This window comes from Phaenicophaeus curvirostris, chromosome 1 (assembly GCF_032191515.1).
Source record: "Phaenicophaeus curvirostris isolate KB17595 chromosome 1, BPBGC_Pcur_1.0, whole genome shotgun sequence".
In the NCBI taxonomy this organism is placed as follows: domain Eukaryota; kingdom Metazoa; phylum Chordata; class Aves; order Cuculiformes; family Cuculidae; genus Phaenicophaeus; species Phaenicophaeus curvirostris.
In genome coordinates this window covers 83,088,968-83,112,177 of record NC_091392.1, presented here as the reverse complement: position 1 = coordinate 83,112,177, position 23,210 = coordinate 83,088,968, and the positions used below count along the sequence as shown (strand labels likewise).

Below are 23,210 nucleotides of genomic sequence, written 5' to 3'. Positions count from 1 at the left end.
TGCAAGAAATACATCTTTGACTCTGATGACTAAATCATGATACTCATTTTTCAATCCCATCCATCACTTCTGCAAAGATTTTTGTTGAAATTTGGATGGCAAATTTCCATCTTCCCTGATGTCAATCAGTTGTTCTTGCAAACTAATAAGAAAGTGTTGAAATTTTGTATCTTTAACAATTTTTGTATCTTTGTTCAAACCCCACTGAAACTCTTCATCTGAAAGATTTTTAAACAGGTTAGAATTTTCTGTTTCTGAGTTTCTTAAGAGTATGTGTATGAGAATTTTCGTAAGCGACACACCTTACTTAGATTGTATTTGGCAACAAATTCACAAAACTTCCACAAGTTTCTTTAGAAAAGCAGTTACTTTCTGACCCCGTTTGAACATCAGCTTCACCTTGAAGGGATATATCAAGTTTATTTTTTCAGAAATAACTGCTAGGTAGCCTGCTCCTGACAGAGGCATGTCATTACAGAAAAGCAGCACTTTCAGAACACTTGTCTTTTTGTGGAAGAAAAATGTGTAACTGATCTTTAAATCAACAACTCTTTGAAAAGTCCATTGCCACAAGATAACCAGCAAATGTCTGTATGGTACAAAGGATTTTCATGGTAACTACCCATCTCAATGCAAAGTATTGTAAAGATTGTAGTGTTTAATGGTCTTCTTTTTATTATTTATGAAATTAACCACATCAATGAGACCTGTAGCACTGTGTGTATATCTGGCTTCCATTTCTTTGCAGCAATACCTTGCATATGAACAACGCAGTGAATGAATTTCAGGTGGGGTGCTATCTGTGTAGTCTTGCCACACAATCCTTTTCTTACGCCAGTCAAATCAGCCACTACACCGGTCATTACATATCCACAACTTTTCCATAAAATATTTTTATTAATGAAGTAATTTACTGTTGACAGCATAGCTTCTGTGGTAGATCTTTCCTCACAGAAAGTAGTTCTTCATGTATCTCACTGTTGAAACAGAATTTAGCAAATACTTTCATCCAGCTGCATAATAATCCTCTCACTCTGTGTGATTTGTGCTGACGCTTGTTTCTTCAAACCTTCAGCAATGTTTTCTGTCTCTTCCATCAGCATTTGCTGACAAAGGAATGCATTTCAGTTTACTGCCGTATTGCTTTCCGTGTATTACAGAATCATAGAATAGTTTGGGTTGGAAGGGACATTAAAAATCATCCAGTTCCAACACCCCTGCCATGGGCAGGGACACCTCCCATTGGATCAGGCTGCCCAAAGCCCCATCCAACCTGGCCTTGAACACCTCCAGGGGTGGGGCAGCCACAGCTTCCCTGGGCAACCTGTGCCAGTGCCTCACCACTCTCATAGGGAAGAAATTCCTCCTTATGTCTACTCTAAATCTGTCCCTCTCCAGTTTATACCCATTGTCCCTCATCCTATCACTACAAACCTTTACAAAAACTCCCTCCCCAGCTTTCCTGTAGCCCCTTCAGGTACTGGAAGATGGCTATAAATTCTCCTTGGAACCATCTCTTCTCCAGGCTGAACAGCTCCAACTCTCTCAGTCTGTCCTCATACAGGAGGTGCTCCAGCCCTCTATCATCCTTGTAGCTCTCCTCTGGACCCGTTTATTGCAGCTATTTTTACTGTGGCAGGAAAAACAAGTGCTTTTCCAGTGATATGTATCTTTTTGTCTTTTCCTGTGGAGCAAGAAGCCTCAAAGGAGGCTTCTAAACATTTATCATTAAATGAAATTTTGTAAAGTACAATATTGAATACCACATAGCTTGAAACAGTGCTGAAAAAAATGTAGGAGTTTGTTTTCATGTTCTGGATGCTTAACTTTTAAATGTCTTGCTAATTCTAATGGCTTCATACCACCATTAGCTAACTGCTCAAAGTACAATACACACTTAGGGTGAGGTTCACCATTCACAATAGTGGACGTAAATCCATATCTGAAATAGCCTTTGATAATTTTGATTTTCTGCCCAAATTCTTATCAGATCTGATTAGCTGGTGATTGTTTGTACCTTGTAGTATGGCTGATCAAGAGTCTGTACTAGGAGTAGGAGAACTGTCAGCTTTGCCGTTTTCTTGTCATTTGTCTGTGCTTGCATTATTAGTATCATCTTCAATCCACGGTCTCTTTGTAGGAATATTTTTAAGCTGCTTGAGCATCTTGTGAGGATTAGCTTAGCTAACACTAGATAATATAATCCATAAATCCACTTAACCTGGCACCCGCTGATTGCAATACATGGCAATATGCTGAAAGCAAAGAAATGAGTGAGGCCCTCACTGTCAACACTCTGTGATGTTAAAAACACTACATCCAGGAGACCTCATGCACTGTATATGACAAGTGGCCATACTGCCAATACATATACTGAACACTAATGAAGTTTAATTTATTTCTTTTTTTTTTAATTTTATTTTTTTAAAAAATCAAATTCCAATATTTTTTTCCCGCACCCTAATGGATCGTCTTGTGCACCCCCTGGGGTACACACACACCAGTTTGGAGACCATTGTTCTAGAGAGTGTTTCCATCTTGCCTCAGAAGGCTGAAAGCATGTGGAAAAAAATTAAAAAGACTGTGTCAGAAATGCTGAGGAGGCTGGCAATGCTAAGGGCAAGCTTCTTTATTCGAAGTAGATGATAGATAAAAAATATGGTGCAGGAAATGGGGAGAGGAGAAGAGGACTAGGCAGGAGAGGATTTAGGTACCTGAGAAAAAGGAAACAGAACAGCCACTTGCCTCCAAGTGGTGTCCCAAAGCAGCAGCCGACCCCCACAGCGCAACCCACAGTCAGGACATCTGTGTAATAATATGGCTGCTACTGGTGAAAGAGACAAAGAGAGACAGACAAACAGGAGAAAGAAGGAAAGGAAGCAGAGAGTGAGTAACAAAACTGGCAGTTACAGCCACATGCTGTCACCCACCTCTGTCACCAGTCTCAGAGTTATAGCTATATTTATTTTACTTCTCTTTTCTGGATGGCTTCGAAATATTCAAAACATATACCTGGCACAAGACAGGTATATAGCTGGAATTGCATCTTAAAGACATGTGAAGAGGGCAGCATCTCAGCTTTCATTGGCACATGTACACTTCTGTCACTGCCAAAGAAATGTCTCATGGAAAATCCTCCAGGGGATAGAGGGCACATAAGTATGTTTTACTTTACTCAATCTCTTTTTCACTTTGTCAGGGCATCTCAGGATACACGTGTGCCAAAAAATGCCTCAAAAAAGCCACCCTGTTATTCTATGTGCACAAGGCATGTGCATTTCCAGAACTGAGTGTGGACACATACTAGAGGTTCTCTCCTCCCAGGTAGGTGAGTGGGTAACAGCTCACCTAGTAAAGCATTGTACTGTCCAGGTGAAAACAATCATGATAATAAAGGGAATTGGAAGGTTTAAAAGGTAGAATCTCTCCTGAGACAGTTTCAGAAGACATGGAGCTGTAGAAAGGGAGAAAACACACTTCCACTCTTTCTCCAAGATTTGGCCCTGAATTGCCTGAGAATGGTGAAAGGTGAGCAGATATTCACAATAAAATAAAACAAAACCTAAATCCTAGGTGGTGTGTAACAGACCAGTGTTGAAAGCCTGTGTATTTGGTACTCTCTGCTATCATCTTTTCCCAAAATATCCTGTTAGATCTCCCATAAGAGTTTTGAGAAACTGTGGTGCTATGTTATAGTGGGAATCTGAGTGGCCAGGCTGAATTCTAAAGCCAGAACGGAGCCATGAGTTCTTGTTTACCTCAGCAGGTGTTTGATAGAGCTTTGACCAAGAGATGTCTCAAGGCTGCTTCTGCACAATCCAACAAAAAAGGGCCATAGACCATTCCTTGACCCAGAATAACGTGTCCTTATCCACAGCTTTTCCTAGGTAACCTCTGGGCCCTATTAGTTCCTCTGCGGTCTTAAAGCATAATCACATACAGAACAGGGATGAGGTTCAGTTCAAAGCATCTGGAATAGTGGGAGGGTTGTACCATAGCCCACCAGCTTGAAATCGAGGGTACATGTGACATGAGTGCAGTATGGAGAGAGATAATTAGACTTGTTTGAGGGCACAAAGCCTGATGGGACAGTGTTGAAGAACAGAATGACATGGAGACACCTACAGCTACCACTGAGAACAGCCTGCAACAGACGACACCTCCCAGAACTCCTCACTGGGTCAGAGTGCTGGTGCTGTGTAATGGCACAGGAGTGGCCAGATAGACTGAAACAAATAGATAAGCTAAGAGTACCAGAGTACACTCAGAAAAAGTAGGCTAGGTACCTTTTGCTTGTCAAGGGCTGTATTGGCTCTTCATATATTTTTTGAGGGTTCCTCATGAACACAAAAGGTGGTGTTCATCAGCAACACCCCGAAGAAGTTTTTCACCATGAAGAGTGTAATATGAAGTTGCAAGTTATATCCTAGACTAAGGTCAGCTAAAGATTACATGACTCCCAAGTAATGGAAATCACATTCAGCAATTCAGTGTGAATCCAGAAAAGGAATACAAGTAGGCTACAAAAGCTACAATAACTTTCAGTTTGTTCCTGTACTACAACGTTACCACAAACTCACTGCAAATTTTAGTCTGGAAGGTACCTCTGCTGCTTCTCCAACTCTCTGCTCAGAGCTGGGCTAACATCAAAGTTAGATCAAGTGCTCAGGTGAACCCTGAACATCTCCAAGGATGGAGATTCCTCAGCTGCTCTTGACACCTGTGCCATGTTCAAACATCTTTGGGGCAATGCTAGAAATGTTTTTTTATGCATAGATAGAATTTCCCCTGTTGCAAGTTGTGCCTGTTGTCTCTTGTCCTTTCACTGTCCTGTTTTAGGCTGAAGTTACCGTGTGCATCTGGCACATGTACTGTTTAAGGAAATTTCATAAATCAGAAGATTAGTACAAATATGAGGGGGCAGAGAAAAATTCCCACATTTGCCCTCACAGAGGGATGATAGAAAAGTGGGAAGGGACCATGTGAGGTGTCTCCTCCCTGCTCAGGGTTCTGCTAATTCCAAGGCTAGGACAGGTTCTTCTCCAGGTGAACCCTGAACATCTCCAAGAGTGGTGATTCCTTGGACCCTCTATGCGTCTGTGCTGAACCACCCCTGGAGGAGGGGAACATATGTTCCTTTCAAAGCCAGAATTTCCCGTGTTGCAAGTTGTGCCTGTTGCCCCTTGCACTGTGCTGCTCTGAAAAGAGCCTGGGTCCATCTTCATTAAATTCCCCCTTTAGGTGGTTGATGACAGTTAGACCATCCCTCTTTAGGCTGAGAAAATCCTGCTTCCTTAGCTTTTCCTTCTACACCGTGATTCCCAGCCATCTTACTGGCCCTTTGTATCTCTCATATCGGGAGCTCAAAACTTTACACACTGATATTTCTGTTCCCCAGACCACTGCTAAAGTATTTGTTTAGTAGTTTACTGTTCACATTATCACTTCCTGTCATACTTACCATCATCTCCGGCCCTTAGATGTTGCTACTCATTGTATGAAGGTTATGGGGTTTGTTTTAAACTTCTGTTTTCTACTCAATCCTTATTGATTTTCTGGACAGCCCTTCTCTGAACAACATCCGTGGCAAGCAGGGACTGAACAAGCTTAATCATTAGAAATCAGCAAATTAACAGGTATCACTTTCTCTATAACCTTCTCTTTCTTTTACTCACACCACTTACATGTGAAAAGAAAGATCTTGTGATGCTGGAGTGGAGACGTATCTGTGGAGAACCTTTCCTGAGAGCAGGAAATCTCACAGCAAGAGGCTAAATCAGTTGCACGTTAAATGTCACATATAGGAAAACACTTGCCTCCAAGAGGAGCCCTGAAGCAACATCCAACTCCAACTGCGCAAGCCGCCACCAGGAGGTCGAACTGCCTATGCACATTCTGTAACAGAGAGTGCAGCCAGAGAAGGGCATGCTAGGGTTAGAGGGAGCAAAGCCAGGGGGTTAGGATCCAGAACAACGAAACAAAGCAACAGCCAGCAGCAGATTCAGCCATTGCTATTACATGTAGCAGGCTCTACACACTTTAGTGCAGTCCTTAGTACTGTCAGCTGGTCTTCAGCAGTGACATCTGGTCCTTATGCACAGACAGGATCTACTCAAGTAGAACAGCACTTCCCATTGTTGTATTACACAGCCAGTTTCTGCTAAGAACCTGTACATAAAGCCGTTCCTATATTCAGCTATGTATGCAGTTAATAGATTTTTTAATACAACTAGTCAATACTGTGATCAGCCTGCAGAGGCTGTTCTGTGACAGCAAAAGCCTAGAGACAGTGTCAGTGCCTATAATTAGCAATGCTGTATAAATTTGGCCCAAAGACAAATTGATCTTTGCCTGCAGCTACATTTTTATACAGGCAACGATCACATTGCAAAGGTATCAGCATCTTGAGACTGAAAACTTGTCAAATACATTTTCCTAATCGAGCTCTGTGTCCTTGGTAGGTAACTGATGGTCCTGCAGTTATTTCACTGCATATATGACCTTTCACTACCATTTTCTTTGGCTTGTATTTTTCTGCTCTATAGCAGTACAGTGAACTTCAATCCATATGTTTCTTTCATGTTTTGCTATCTATCAATACTATCCTATGTATCTTAGGAGTTCAGCCGATAGAAGAGTGTGTACAGAGGCGTGTCTTACCTCATACACACCACAGAAGATTGACATGAACTTGCTGAGTACTACAGCACAGATACTGGCAATATGCACAAAGGGACCCTTCAAGAGAAGAGGAGAAGGAAATCAGAGAGGATTACCCTCTGGTTACTGACAACCACTTAGCCATTGCAGATCTCATCATTTCTCTTTGCCCATTTCAGCCAATCCTCCAATCTTTTTTTTTTTTCCCTTCCCAAAGACTACCCGACTTGGTTTCTTTAATGTTTTCTATATCAAGCCTTTTGAAGCGGAAGGAAAATGGCCAAGTGTTACCAGAAATAGTAGGGCTTTGAGAAGAGGAATGGTGGAAAAAACAAAGAAAACATTTATTGATTCTTCTTCCACAAACAATGCCTCCCACCTCCCAGACCCTGTCCACTTCTGCACATGAAAACAACAATATTTACCTCTTTCCCCACAGGCATGCCGCTTCCAAGCCCAGCTGTGAGGGCCACAACTTTGGCCACAAATGCTTTGAGAGTGAGATATTCTTTGAGAACCACTCCCCTCATAATGGTCTTGAGTTCTGGGATTCCAGACCCTGAAAATGACGTCAAATCACAGGATGAACAAAACCTGCAGGCAAATGGGCTAAGAAAAACAAGACAAACAAAACCAGATCTTGCCATGCCTTCTGCCCTCACCAACAGCTTGTGGAGAGACGAGGTGGCAGAAAATAGCCGCAAACAGAATAAGAACAAGTGGGAATGCGACCCACACCAGATACTGCATAGGAATATTCGGGTGCAGCTCTCTGTACATCCACTTGTAGGCTGTAGACAGACAAACAAAGAAGTTGTCAGTAACCACAGCTGCTCCAAACAGGTCAGTATACATCAAAGAATCACATACTTGTTAAACCTGCCCATACTAAACCTCCCTGAGAAATGCTGTCCTGAAGTCCTCATGACAAGCCTTGCTACATTTTAAATACAAGTTCACAAATAAAACAGGCATTCTTAGGAATGGATAGAAATGGCTCTTTATTCTTAGGCACTATAAATACCCGTGATCGAATATGGCATTAGAAGAGGTGTGTTACATGCAGTTGTGAGGACGAATACCTGTATAGGGTCTTTTTGTTTGGCAGCCCGAGGGCCTTACTTGAGTCCTGAAGCACAATAAAATGGTCTGCTAATAGCTAGTGCCCTCACCTCCATCTCAATCACATAAAAAGTCACTCATTCATGAAAACTATCTTAAAAGCTCTGATTATTTTTTGTCTTTTAGAGCAGCAGCATGAGGGGAAGCTCTGCCAGGTGTTAAAATAGCAGTCGTGCCACTGCTCAGCCTGGTACAACAGCACAAACTGCTGAGAATCTAAACTGAACTGCAATGCCCGTGCAGTTCATCTTTGCCTGAGCTGGCTACCCACACTGCAGGAAGTTAAGAATTAAAAATTAAATTAAAAAACCCCAAAAGACACCGCTGCGGGGACTGCAAAGGGCAGGGGCATTCTGAGACTGGAAGACACTGGTAGATGAGGGGGCTGTATAGGGAGGAACACTGGGCTGAACAAATATCAGGAGCTTTGAGGAACTGCAGTGTCTAGTGGACACCAGCAGCCAAGAGTGCTGAGAGGAAAGGGCTGGTGTGTGTGTGCAGGTCAGGACTGGGACACTGAGGGTAAAGACAAAGGAACAGTGCAGCTAACAGGATGTGGGCAATGCTGTGTGTGTGCACTGAGATGGGAGCAGGGGGACTGAAAGGTCTTGTAATTGTTGTAATTGGCAAAGGGGAGAGGGACCACAGGAAAAATGCAGGGAAGTGACATAAGGCCGTGATTAGAACTTTGTGAAAAGGGCCTAAGGAGGGAGTGCTATGTGGCCAGATAGCACAAAACTGCAAGGCACTGCATAAATAATAATTAGAAAGAACAATAATGAAGTGAAAAGCAGAAATGGTGTCAGGAGGGCATCTAAGTGCCCCTTCCCCTCCCAATCCCTGATGTGCTTAGTATTCCTGGGAAGGATGGGAACCAATAAAACAGGAAGAAATATCACTTCCATGTGCCTCTATGTATTCGAGGCAGCAGGAGGGAAAAGTAAAAAAAAACGGTTTGTCTTTGACTCATCACATACATATCCTTTATTTCTGCCTGCTTCCGTGTAAATTTTTCCTTTACAACCCTTTAAAGAACCTGCCCCTTGTTGACCTTTCCTCTACTATGTTGCAAGTCCTTCAAACTTCGCAGGCAGTGAAGGGTGAGGATGGGACATTGGCCACCGGGTTTTGTAAAACATTCACGTAATTTACAGTGTGCCTTTGCAACACCTGAACGGCACCCACCCTGTAAGCTCTTCGCACTGGCATAATCCATTCCCCAGCTCACCAACGCCATGACCAGACCCAACAGAACCAAGAAAATCCAGTCCTCTCCAAGCTTCTTGGTAACGTATTTCTGGACGCGTCTAGCACAGTCTGTGGAGGGAAGAGTGAACCAGAGAAACTGATGGAACATAGATGAAGCCTGTGACGGTCTCTACTCTCCTATGCTAAGAACTGACCACAGTAAGGATTTCTTTGTAAGCATCATAAGTTTCATATTGAAAGATTGGTTGAAGGATTGGTACTCATCTGTCTCTCATACAGTCCTGCAAAATCTTATACCATTGTTCTTTTTTAAAAGCGGTGTGGGAGACAAGGTGGAATTTAACATTTTGTGCACTGGCAACAAAAATCTGACACAAGACAGTCCTTTTCCTCCTGTTACAGAGACTCATTGTGTCAATCAAAAATGATTGACTTAGGACTGTTGTATTTTTTTTCCAAACTGATCTTGGCCCTTCCTAGCTCCCATGAAAATGTCCTTTTGATCCACTGTCATTCCTTTTCTTTCCTTCCCTGCTTCTCTCCAGTCACAATTTTCTTATCTTTTTGCCTTGCTTAAATTTCATCTCTCTGGCTGGCCTTCTCAATATCTGGTCATAATATCTTCTCAATAAGGTCCGTGAAAGATGAATTGCCCCTACCTTGACACTTGGAATAGTGCTCCTCTTTGATCTCTACTTGACTGTCACGTTTCAGGGGTCTTTCATAGTTGTTTTGGACCTGCTTCTTATTCAGTAGTTTTGCTGCTTCCTTCTCTGGAAAGCTGGTTATCTGGTCTGTGTATTGGCCATAAAGCTAGAGAGGCAGAAAGCAAGAGAGATCAAAATGAAAAGGTAATGCAAATGCTCCTTCTCAAATAGCATTAAAGATAACTATGAACAGTCTGAGGTGCAGAACCAAATGTACCCAAGCAAGGACACAGAAACTCTCAGACTGATACAGCTCTCTTTTTTTTTTCTTTTTTTTTTTAGTTTTCCCCTCTTGCTGTTTCCTTGTACCAAATTTCTCAAATATCTTTTCACCTCCCCTTTGTTGGTACCAAATATTATCACGGAATATTAATTGCTTTCTTAACATCCTGAGAAAGAGCTGGCTGTGGTCTGAAGAGACTGAGCAATTTTTCTGGAGGTACAAAAGAAGGTCGAACAGTTCACATGAGGCTGCCACCCTCAGAGCTGTCTCATAGATTTCAACAGCACTGTAAAATATCTCTGAAGGCTTTGAGAGGTATTACACTATCAAAGAGGCTGCAGCAATGTCCTGCATCTGTTCCTCCTGCTGGCAAGGAATGCTTAATAGGGCACAGAGCCACTAGTGGTGCCTGCAGAGGAATAGAAGCAGCATCAGCTCAGAAATATCACAGGGTACCGCAAACCTCCTTCCATTATTTACCTAAAGGTTCCTATTAAGTCCTGACTGTATACAATTCCTCTGAATTTCCCAACTACCTAATCATTGTCTTCAGACACTGAACTTGAAGTGTAATTGGTTACATGCAATTCAGAACCAGTCACGTGCTTACCAATGACATTTCATATATGGATCTGTAGTAGACATGGCAGTTGTGCCTTCTTGTCAACAGAGAGATCTCAAGGGAGCTTGAAGGATTGTTGACTGTGACCCTGCGTTTATCAGATTCCCTGAAGAGCAGCTAGCCCACCTCACTCTTTCAGAGTAAAGGTGGGGAATGTATGCATTTGAGAAACAGAAAATAATCCTCTCCTCATATGTTCTTCAATGAACCATCTTCAGCTTTACTTAATGTCAGGTTACCACCTGATGCGTGACCTGTGATCTTGGTACTTCCCATCTGCTAAAAGGTCCTTTGTTTCCTCCCCAGCACAACATCTGCTTCTCTAAGATTTTTTGAGGGCCAGGAAGAGAGCGAGCAATGCTTTGATCAGCAAAATCAGATACTTCAGTTGGAGAATGACAAGACATATAAAAGATATAAAGCACTACCAAGCACTTAGGAGAATTCTATTTGACAGCTTCGTGTCTCCTCCTTTTGAAGTGACACAGGTGTTGCTTCTGTTCCCCTGAGATCAAATAGACTCAGAGACTCACAGCAAGATTAACACTGGAAGACATTTTTGGAGGTTTCCAGTTTCTAGTCCAAGCCTCTGCTCATAGCATGCAAACTCCAAAGCCAGATCAGGCTGCCTGCCTTGTCTAGGCAACTCCTAAACACCTCGAAGAGTGGAAATTTCCCTGCTTTGCTGAGAACCTGTTTCAGTACTCTACAAATTAATTACAGAGTCACAGAATCACAGAACCACTAGATTGGAAAAGACCCACAAGATCATAGAGTCCAACCATTCCCATCAATCGCTAAACCATGCCCCTTAGCACCTCTTCCACCTGTCTCTTAAATACCTCCAGGAATGGTGACTCAACCACCTCTCTGGGCAGCCTGTTCCAGTGCCCAATGACCCTCTCCGTGAATTTTTTTTTCTGATGTCCAGCCTGAACCTAACCTGGTGCACCTTGAGGCCATTTCCTCTTGTCCTGTCCCCTGCCACTTGGGAGAGGAGGCCAGCACCCTCCTCTCTACAACCTCCTTTCAGGTAGTTGTAGAGAGCAATGAGGTCTCCCCTCAGCCTCCTCTTCTCCAGGCTAAACAGCCCCCAGCTCTCTCAGCTGCTCCTCATAAGGCCTGTTCTCCAGCCCCTTCACCAGCTTTGTTGCTCTTCTCTGGACTCGCTCCAGAGCCTCAACATCCTTCTTGTGGTGAGGGGCCCAGAACTGAACACAGGATTTGAGGAGCGGTCTCACCAGTGCTGAGCACAGGGGGAGAATAACCTCCCTGGACCTGCTGGTCACGCCATTTCTGATACACACCAAGATGCCATTGGCCTTCTTGGCCACCTGGGCACACTGCTGGCTCATGTTCAGTCGCTGTCAACCAACACCCCCAGGTCCTTCTCCTCCAGGCAGCTTTCCAGGCGGACTTCTCCTAGTCTGTAGCACTGCATAGGGTTGTTGTGCCCCAAGTGCAGGACCCAGCATTTGGCCTTGTTAAACCTCGTCCCATTGGTCTCAGCCCAGCTGTCCACATAACAAATATGATTGAAGATTCTGAGTGGAAGAGACACTTGAACAATATGCAATAGCTCCCTTCAAAAATGCTACTGTTTTTTTCCCAGAACATAAATCTCAGTTTTTTAAATCATCCTGTTCTTAAGGCGGCTAATCTGTTGTCTCTTAAACAAATTGACCTTGTCTGAACATCTGAAAGTATTCTTCAATTCATCACTGTATTGGAAGCTGAAAAATTTAATGTAATTATTAGACACATGATTACCAACACACTCCAGACAATTAAGCAAAACAAACTCTTTGCTGTGAGGTTGGCCATGCTTTGAACCCCATAATACAGACAGGGCAGTGAAACATCAGGTTGAAGAACTTCATATAGAAGGTAAGCTGTCACATACAGAATCCAGTCCTAAATAGCAGACGGCTCCTTCTGTGCCCAGCTTTTTTTATTTCAGTCAGAAATGCCAAGTACTAGCAGATTTTAGACAAATGCATCTTCAGATCACCTCAGCTAATGTTTACATGTTCATGAGGGATAGGTTTATATCAAATATACCTTAATAAAAACTATGAACTCAAAGTTGTGCCAGGCACGATGTTCAAATACGAATGTTCCATCTGCCCAGTTGGAACATATGATAGTATAATAGTATGAACAGTAAAATCCTCATACGGTGTCCTAGTTCACTGCTTCTGGCTGGCTGGAAAATGGTGCATTCAGGATGTGGGGTAAAAAGGAGTTGGTGTCTGGACACAAAAGTGAAGGTTCTGTCCTGGAGAACAAGTTATCTTAACTAACTTGAAGAATGCTTCATACACATGCTTTGCTTCTGCAGGTCTTTGTTGCTATTTAAAATGGTAGAAGATCGTGGGACAGAGAGAGAATCCAGAAATCAGAGGATGACCTTAAAGCAATATTAGGTTAGGCAAGAAATATCCACTCCATTGGAAGACATATAAAACTAAAAGTACAACACAATAGGACTTAGACTGTTTCTTCTCCTGATGCTCCCTCCCTTGTCTCTATCACAAGAGCATCAGAAAAAGTGGAGAGAATTTTAAAAGATATCAATAACCACCTAACGGGTTGAGCCAGAAAAGGTACTATCATGCCTAGCTTGGCTAAATGCTGAGTGATAACATAATGATGCAAAACCAACTGAAGGTATAAGTGTTGCTAAAGTGGGGGGGACCCTTGGGAAAACATCCAGGGAAAAAGCACAACCAGGGCAAAGTTCATTATCAGGAAGGAAGCCTTCATTAATGTTTAACTGTAAGACAGCAGGGTTTATCTTTCAAAAAAAGATGGGGATGTTTCATTGTTTGAGTAATGGAGGAAAAGCTGTCTCAGGGGGAAAACAGCACCACAATCTCAAGACTTTTCTGGGAGATACTCTCTCAGAACCCAGCATTTGCATAAAACTACCCTTCTCTTGCCATCCAAAGCCTAAGCTATTTCCTACGCCATTCAGACTGAACAATATGTTCTCCACAGCATATTCCAGCCCTGAAATCCCTTCCTTTAGCACTATCAGTGTATACTGACTTTAATCTACTCTTGGTCATTGATAAGCTCTATTAAGCATACCTTTCACTCCTGCCTTGTAGCCATTCAGCTGTTCCCCAAATGATCTTCTTTAGATCTTTTGGGTTTTTTTTTCCTGATGGATCATAAAACAGTAGCTGTATTTGGTCTCAAAGGCGAAACCTCCCTGAACTCAATTCATAAGTAAATTTAAATGACAGTAAAAAGTCTAGGCTCAACTACTTAGACATAGAGCCAATGAAGCACATGTGGGAGGCAGCAACAAAATAATAGTTCTTCCTGAAGAATCACAGAATCTTATAGGTTGGAAAAGACCTCTAAGAACAGAAGGCAAAGGGGAGGGCCAACAGCAGTCCCACTACCTGAAGGAAGTGGGAGGCTGGACAGAAACATCAGAGTGAGACTTCTCAGAGGGTCACAGTAAGGGACAAATGGAAAAAGGTGTAACTTGCAAGACAGCAAAGTCCATGCAAAAGGAAACATGCCCATCCACTCCTTCTTGAGGGTGGTTCAATATCGGAACAGGTGCTCAGAGTGGCTAGGGAATCTTCAGTCTTGGAGATATTCAGAACATGCTCAGGACAACCTGATCTATCTTTGGAGTCAGCTCTGCTGTGAGCAGGGGCTTGGGCTAGAGACTTCCAGAGGCCCGTCCTACCTACATCTTTCTGTAAGTCTGTTATTCTATGTTACCGCATTACTTATTACACACTCCTCCCACTACACCTGTGTATTGCTGAGTGAGCTCTATGCCATGAACACCCCTTCTATTATCACAAATAACACAGCTTCTAATTACTTCAGCAGCTGTAGCTGTTTTCTCATGCAGCAAGAAAACAATACAAAATCCTACAGTCTAAGAGAAAGTATATTTTTATCAATGTATGTTACATAATCTATCATATATCTATTGTTACCTTAATTGTCCAAAATTATGTATGTATTACTAGCATTATCCTACTATTATTATTTTATCGTCCAAGGGTACTTAAAGAGCTGGTTGATGTCATAGTGGGAACTCTCTCAATGATTTGTCAATGTTTTTGGGAATCTGGAGAGGTATCAATTGACTGGAAGCTGGCAAATGTTGTCCCAGTCTTCAAGAAGGGCAGCAGGGATGACCCCAGTAACCAAAGGCCTGTCAGTCTCACTTTGGTGCCTGGTAAGATTATGGGGAGGATTATTGTGGGAGCTGGTGATAAACACCTAAAGGACAATTCAGTCATTGAACTTGGCCACCACAGTTTTATAAGGGGAAGGTCATACCTGAGAACCTTAATTTCTTGCTATGACAAGGTTACCCACCTAGTTGACCAAAGAAACCAGCTGATGTAATCTTTCTGGATTTCAGTAAGGTTTTGATAGTGTCTCTCAGAGTACACTCCTAAACAAAATGTCCAGCATACAGCTGGATAAACACATAATGCAATGGATGAGCAATTGGCTGATATGTCAGGCTCGAAGAGTTATAATACATGGGGTTACTTCAGGCTGGTGACCAATCACTAGTGGGATTCTACGGAGATCCATCTTGAGGCCAGTACTCTTTAACATCTTCATAAATGATCTGAATGCAGGATTGATAATCAACAAAATGAAACTGAGGGGAGATGTTGACACTCTTGAGGGCAGAGTCCCTGAAGAGGGATCTGGGCAAACTGGAGACCTGGGCAATCACCAGTCACTGGGCAATTGCCAATTGCATAAAGTTTAACAGAGCAAGTACCAGACTTTACACCTGGGACATGGCAACCCTGGATATACATACAGATTGGGGAGCGAGGGGCTGGAGATCAGCCCTGCTGAAAATGATCTGGGGATTCTGGTTGACAGCAAGTTGAACGTGAGGCAATATCTTGCTCTGGTAGCCAAAATGGCCAGCCATGTCCTGGGGTGCATCAAGCATGGCATGGCTGTCTGGTCAAAGGAGATGATTGTCCAGCTCTACTCCACACCAGTGCGGCCCCACCTCAAGTACTGTGTGCAGTTTTGGGCACCACAGTATAAGAAGGACATAAAGCTAGAGTATTCAGAGAAGTACTACAAAGTTCATGAAGGGTTTAGAGGGGAAACTGTATGAGGAAAGACTAAAGTCTTTTGGTCTGTTCAGCCTGAAGAAGAAGAGACTGAGGGGAGACCTCATGGCAGTTTACTACTTCCTCACAAGGGAAGGAGGAGGATCAGGCACTGATCTCTTTTCTCTAGTGACCAATGATAGGACTTGAGGCAACGGCAGGAAGATCTGCCAGGGGAGGTTTAAGTTGGATATTAGGAAAAAGTTCTTCCCCCAGAGTGTGGTAGAGCACTGGAAATGCTCCCTTGGGAAGTAGCAATGCCAAGCCTGAAAATGCTCAAGAACCATCCTTAGACACATGGTGTGAATGTTGGGGTTGTCCTCTGCAGGAGCAGGAGTTGGACTCAATGATCCTTGTGGGTCTCTTCCAACTCAGCTCATTCTATGACTCTATGATTTATTCTCTGTTAACCACTATATGTTTTTTTGACCATCAGTTGTCCGAAGGTACCAGGGCAAAGACCTAAATTTCGCTGTTCTGGGGTCTGTGTAATTCCAGGCAAATCACAGAGCCAGTGTGAAATGGCTTCCAACCTACACATAAACCAGGAGGCAACAGTTAGTGAAATAAAATGGCACAACAGAACCAAAATCTCTTTCTGGTGGGTTTTTTTTTTGATGTTACAGTTGGGAAAGAAATCTTAATGGTTACTCTGCATGGAAATGGATGAAAACATGTGCAGTATGTTGTTTTCCATGCTGATAACAAAAATGTAAATGTTTTTACAAGATGTACTTTAGCATGCATATTTATACTTTATCCACATGTGTATGAAAAGCTAACAAAATATACACATTCAAAGCAAGCCTGTTTTTGACTGAACATGCCTGCATATGAAGTTTCATATACAAATGAACACACTCATGTGATTGTTTCTGTAAAACTATTTCTAGGGTGTATTTTTTAGTAAATCTCTAAATACAGCTTGCTTGTGTGCTTGCTTGAGGACATTAGTGCCTGAAGATATGCATGGGAATGCATTTGATGGCCTGTTTGTTCGTGTGTGAGGTTGTGTACCTACGTGTATTGACCAGCTTACCTCTGGAGCTGAGAACAGAGACATTCCAGTGCTGTGTAGTAAGATCACAGAGGTGGGTTGTATTGCCTCCCTGTGTCATCTGCGCCTTCTAGTGAGGGTGGTTTTAGATATATGGAACTAGTATATTGGGTGGATACATGTGAACTGGGTTGGTTTTGTGCATAGATATTCTGGAGAAATAGTCTGTACACTACAATTTCCCTTGCCCCAGGCTGGGCTCAGGGCTGGGACTCAGCACCAAGTGGTGATTCCAAGATTGGAGCTCAGGTTCAGCTGGGTGCATGTGCCCGTCCATCCCATCACACCCCATGCTCACCCTGTCAGTGTAACTGCTGCATCTAGACTGGTGCCTTGCCTTAGTATAAATAAAGCATAAACTGCTCAAATTAGACCTCTACACAGACACCTTCAAGTTTGGGCTACTTCTTCCAAATGAGCCAGGGTGTGGTTTTGGAAGAGTTTAGTGTAGGAGACATTCGCAAACTCTCAGATATTTTAAGCAGTTTTAAAAGAGAAGTTCCTGGCTATGGCCATAGAACAGATTCTCTGATCTTCTGCTATGTGGCACATATAATCCTTATTGGGATGTTTATCTTCTGGAAAAGTTTTTCTTGGTGGCAATTGTGGCTTTTTTTTCCTATCACTAAGTCACAGAAGTCTTCAGCAGATGATTATTTTATCCCCTCCCTCATCCTCCAGTCATTCATATAAGTATTCATGTAAGGGGATTTGTATTCATCTAAGGAGAAACATCCACTTTGTATGAATTTCACATTCACACTCTTTCTCCCTCATCATTTGACTGGACCTTTCATTGCTGTAAAGCTCTCTTACGTCAGCATAGTCCGAGCAGAGCTGTAGGAAATAAGACACCAGGACTCTACTGTAAAACCTCCTTTTTGCAGGAGGCTGTACCAAAAGAAGATGTAGAGGAGATACAGAGGACAATGAAACAAGAAGCCATAAGCAGAGTGTATCTGTCCCAGATATTTTTCTGAATCACTGCTTGTATGAACCAGAGCAAAAGTCAGGTCAAGTTCAAGCATTAGAAAATCTCTCACTTACAGCTCCCCTAAGAGTTACCAAAATTATCAATATACATGCATGGTTTATGCTTTTTGGTCAGAGAAAAGTTGGAACAGAGCTCTGCGTGACTTTTTCTATACAGCTGTGCTGATAGAGAACTGTCCATACATGTCACTGTTTCCTTTTGTTTTATTCACTCTTCTACTCTACTTAACACCATTACGCTAAAGGCAGTTGGAGTTTATCTCTGCTGTAACAAAGACATTATCTGTCTGGTTTTCCCTATCCCAGCTTGCTCATTGTAACCTATTTTGTGTCCATGGTAGGTGAAAATGACCCTGACTCAAAATGCTGATAGCACTCCTGGATGGGAGTACAACAGTGATAGTGCTGGATCGTGGGGAAGCAAGCAAAGCGGAGAGCTGGTCAGACTGAGAATGGACAGGTTTATGTGTTCTACCAGCACTATTCTTGGAGCCCCAAGAGTCTATGTCCTCCCAGAGGGACCTGTGCCTCAAGCTCCGCCAGGGGAGGTTTAGGCTGAACATTAGGAAAAAAATTTTCATAGAAAGGGTCACTGGGCACTGGAACAGGCTGCCCAGGGAGGTGGTTGAGTCACCTTCCCTGGAGGTGTTTAAGGCACGGGTGGACGAGGTGCTTAGGGGCATGGTTTAGTGTTTGATAGGAATGGTTGGACTCGATGATCCAGTGGGTCTCTTCCAACCTGGTGATTCTATGATTCTATGGTAGAAGTCCCAGTTGTCCAGCCCTACCTATGGGCAGATGAGGGAGTTTCCCCACATAGTGCAGGTTGCCCCCGTGCCCCTCATGTCCTGCCTTCAAAGGTGTCCTGTAATGGATGCACTTCTCAAAGCAGACACAGGCATATTATGGTCCCCCCCGACCTCTCCAAGATGACTTTGATCTGAGATCTCATGGCCTTTACTCTTCCTGACACTCAGTTGAAATGAAGCTGCCAGTTTGGACCTTACCTAGAACCACATAATGTTCTGGCCGAAAGTGTGGCCTGAGCACTTTCTTCTGCTTCCTCCTTCCTTTCTCTGCTCAAACCACTGTGACTTGTCTTGTTCCTGCACTCACTTTCTCTCTGTCCTTCCTCCTTCTCCTCCTTGTGCCTCTCTCACTTTCTCCCCTTCCTCCCCAATGACAGTGATTGCAGGGTTTAACTATATTTATAGCAACCTTTCTCTGCCACATGATTCCCCAGTGCTGTGTCTGATCTCAGCAAAAGGCACAAGCTCTGCTGGGATTGAATATCAGGTGTGAGCAAGAGGGGAACTCCTGAAGGAGAGGGAAGGAGGAGAGAGGGGGAGGGGAAGAAAAAAGGCAATAAGACAGATAGAGCTAGAAGTACAGAGGAAGAAAGTAAACAGGAGGAAGCAGAAATTATTATCTAGGAGCTCTCTTTCATGTCTCCTAACCCTGAGCAAGTCATATCGGCCAAAATAACAAAATTCAGTGGGATTCCGTGTTTCCTCCCCAGATACCAGGCGTTGAAAAGACTAAGCGACAGTCATAAAGATGCCGGCAACTATTGTGAGATAGGATGAGATGTGTGCACACTCAGTGTCCTGACACAGTTTTTCTAAGTCCATGGTCCACAAGAGAAGAAGCAAGCCTTAACAGAGATTCAGATTGCTCTGTGGGTATTCAGTTATGGATATATGCAGAAATTTATCCTCCTGGATGCTTAGTTTTCCACAGGTTAGAGCATTCAACAGCTTTTCCTCTCCACTCTGCCACTAGCTTCTCAGGCAGGCAAAAAAAAAGCAGCGTGCTCAACTGACACCTATGAGCTACCAGCCAGTGACAGGAATTAGAAGCACATTCCAGAAAAATGGTCTAGAGATACCTCCCAGTACTGTCATTATGCTGCCTTTAACCATATGTCTTTTGATGGCTACTAATTAATGAAGAGCAGTGAGTTCAAGATCCTAGAAACTATGTACAAGAAAAGACCCTACATGACTCAAACAATGTCACTAAAGAGATGCTATTAACTCCTTTTTCCTCCTCTTGCACACCTATCACATATCATCTCTCCAGAATAACAGTTTCCAAGTTTCTCACACTGCAGAAAAAGAGGTTTGCAGGCAGAATGGGGGAGAGAGTAAAGTAACGCATCCTTCTTTTGGATCCAGAAGAGTTTTACAGACCCTTGTAAAACATTTCTTCTGGAAACTCATTTTACTTTTTTCTGAGTGTTGTGTGTTTGAGCCCCAGCTGGAAACAAAAGCCACACAGTTGCTAGCCCCAGTGGGCAGCTAAGAACCATGTAGCCACTCACTCATCCCTCCCCGCTTCTGAGTCCAGCTAGGGAGGAGAATCCAAAGAAACAAAGGCAAATCTTGTAGTTTGAGATAAGGACAGGGAGAGATCACTCACCAATTGTTGTCATGCGCAAAACAGATTTGACTTGGGAAAAAATAGCTATCTAATCTACCACCAATAAAACTAGAACAAGATACTGAGGAACAAAACCCAATCCCCCAAAGAACACCTTTCATCCACCCTTCCCTTCTTCCCAGACCTAACATCTACTCCTGAATTCTCTACCTCCTCTCTCTTAGCAGTGTATCTGGATGGAGAATGGGGATTTCAGTCAGTTCACATGTTGTCTTTGCCGCTCCTTCCTTCTTAAGTGGAAGACTCCTCACTTTCTTCCCCTGCTCCAGCCTGGGGTCCCTCCCATGGGAGACAGCCCTCCATGAACTTCAGCATGAGTTCTTCCCGTGGGCTGCAGTCCTCCATGACCTGCTCCAGCACAGACTTCCATGGAGTCCCAGCCTCCTTTGGGTGCCTCCACCTGTTCCAACATCAGATTCTCTGAGGGCTGCAGGTGGACATCCAGCGGGACTCCTCATGGGGTACAGGACGACAGTTCACTCAACTATAGTTTCCTTGATGGGCTGCAGAAGAATTTCTGCTCAGGCATCTGGAGCACCTCCTCCCTCTCCTTCTTCACTGGCATTTGTGTTCTCTGCAGTGCTATTTCCTTGCATCTGGTGCCTGCATAGTTTCTTCTCTCACATCTGGTGTCTGTAGGGCTGTTTCACCCACATCCTGCTCCTCTCTCTGCTGCCACACCAGGCTGGACCAGTCCACTGAGCCCTGGCAACCCAGCCACAGGCAGGAGAGAAAGCCCACGCCTCCCCCTGCACCTTCCCTCTCTGCTACTGCCACCTCGCTATTTTCCCCCTTCCCTTATTATGCTATTACAAAGGCATTACCACCGCCGCTGGTGGCCTGTCCTTGGCCAGAGGCAGGTCCATCCCATAGCCAGCTGGCCACATCTCCTAGCATCTTCTCAGAGAAGCTGGCCCTGCAGTGCCCATCCCGCCCCCAAAACCTTGCCACACAAACCCAGCACACTCAGTCTGCATGGTCCTCAAGAGTGAGGTACAAAGGAAGTCTCCAAGAGGAAAACACACATGATTTCCTTCATAAACCACCTCCTCCACTGTTTCTGCTTTCTATATCCACATGGATATCCATTATCAGTAATATCCACATGGATTTCCATTATCAGTAATATCCATATGGATATTGTTGTCTGTACAATCCACACCTGGTGGCAGGCCAGGCAAGTCCTCAATATTTACAAAAGCAATATCAGTGCTCCCTCAAAGCATATAGGCTCTCCTGGTTCATTTTCACCAGCACTCCCTTTACTGTCAATAAGCAATATTTCCTGGAAGAAGACTGTGGCCCACCAGCAGGACAAAACTTGTAATGAACCACCTTTAAGATGAGCTTCTAAATGATTGCAGCTAGAAAATAATGGAAGAACATTTGAATAACCTCACCCATTTTCATCATAAAGACATTAACTACTCCCAATCTACTGAGATGCTTTTGGAAGTCCAACGTCACTATGGCTTACACAAAAAGTGATGCACAGCATATACTATATAGTGTATAAAATATAAAAACTGTATAGAATATAATTGTGTATCATGTATAGAACACTTAAAGACCAACCACAGGAAGCCCCAGCATAATTCAAAGCTGTAACACAGCACCAGATCTTCAGTGCTTTCCTGGAGAAGAGCACTCATCACAGCCACTAGAGAAAACTAGTGCCAACCTTTACTCAAAGGTGCACTCTACTAGCTTTTGTTTTTCAAGAGGCACAAGGACTGCATAACAGAAATTGCTTCAGTATAGAAAAGAACGCCATACTTCCAGCTAATCAAACTCTACTGTCTGTCTTGTATGGTAGTGGTGTGGAATTTCCACAGAAAATAATTATGTGCGTATAGCCTAAAATAAGATGATCCTGTCCTGAAAGGTTTCTTCCAAGAACTGCCCCTCTCAGTCTCCAGACTGGTCCCAGCCTCACTCACTTTGTCAATTAAAAGCATGAAGGACCTCAAAGTCAACATTCACCAAACAGCTATAAATGCTACTTGAACAAGAATTGAACCTGGAATTTATATAATTCCCAGTGGGGCAGCACTTCTCATAAAACAATCTCTCTGCCTCTGATCTCTGTACCCAGGTATTATCTACCAAGGTGAAGACTGAGAACCGAAATCTACTGTGCAAGTCTATGACAAAAGATATGCCAGCTGTAGAGATACTGGATTTATGTCACATTATTTCTTGTGTTCTGAACACTGATCTTATCACGATCCACAGTTTATAAATCACCCCTCTCCCTCTTTCCCTTTGGAGGAAAGCACTTTATCAGCCTTCTGGGCACTATTAACATCCTCTCTATTCCACAAGGTATTAATAATCTTGTGTCACAGCCTCACTGACAGTAGTTTAGTTAAATTAAAAGCAGCTGCTCTCAACTTGTATTTGCTTTGTGATCTGCTGCTTCTATTTCAGACTCGAAGAAAAAAATGTAGACCCAATAGCTTGTCCACCTTTTCCAGCTGGCACAGCTGTCCTAATGAAAGGTGTTGTTCCAGCTCTACCCATTGTCTTATTCATACTTTCAAATCAGCAGCATCCCAAAAGTGCAGAATACTGAGCACACCCTGAAAAGATCTGCCTTTCTACTGCTGCCCAGGGACTGCTGTCAAACCTCCCCTAATGCTTTTTCCACAGTTTCCTGCCACAGTTTTTTCTGTTTTTTCTTTATTGCTCATCTGTCCTGCTTTCTACTACCAAGGCCTAGGTCTGCCTTTCTACCAGGACACAGCTATGTAGTATTGGTATTGCTTGAGAGATTAAAAACAGTCTCAGCAGAGGAGGAAAATGTAAAAAACAAAAGGAAGATGCAATAACCATCTTGCATTAGTCACAAACACAACTGGCCCGTACATATGGCTTGACTCCTCAGGTGCACCTAAGCCTCTTCAAGGGTTCCAGCTGAACGTTTCTGGACTGCTTCACAGCACACAAGAGGAAAGGTGTGCAACCTGCTCATCCACCAGTTTTTCCTTTGTGGCCCCAGAGGGACTCCAAAGTGTGCCTCTGTGGTACTCCCTTCAAGCAGGATATC

At 43.3% G+C, this 23,210-nt stretch overlaps 1 protein-coding gene across 1 annotated transcript in view; it reads right to left on the bottom strand.

The window, feature by feature from the left end:
- CLCN1 (chloride voltage-gated channel 1) overlaps window positions 1–23,210 on the bottom strand; it is a 69,299-nt gene that overhangs the window by 23,557 nt on the left and 22,532 nt on the right. The window contains exons 2-7 of the mRNA XM_069866216.1: window positions 9,651–9,804; window positions 8,968–9,099; window positions 7,323–7,451; window positions 7,086–7,219; window positions 6,661–6,738; window positions 2,746–2,824 (exon numbers count right to left, since the gene is read on the bottom strand). Coding sequence (XP_069722317.1) covers window positions 2,746–2,824; window positions 6,661–6,738; window positions 7,086–7,219; window positions 7,323–7,451; window positions 8,968–9,099; window positions 9,651–9,804 — 706 coding nt within the window. The remainder of the gene's footprint in view (window positions 1–2,745; window positions 2,825–6,660; window positions 6,739–7,085; window positions 7,220–7,322; window positions 7,452–8,967; window positions 9,100–9,650; window positions 9,805–23,210) is intronic.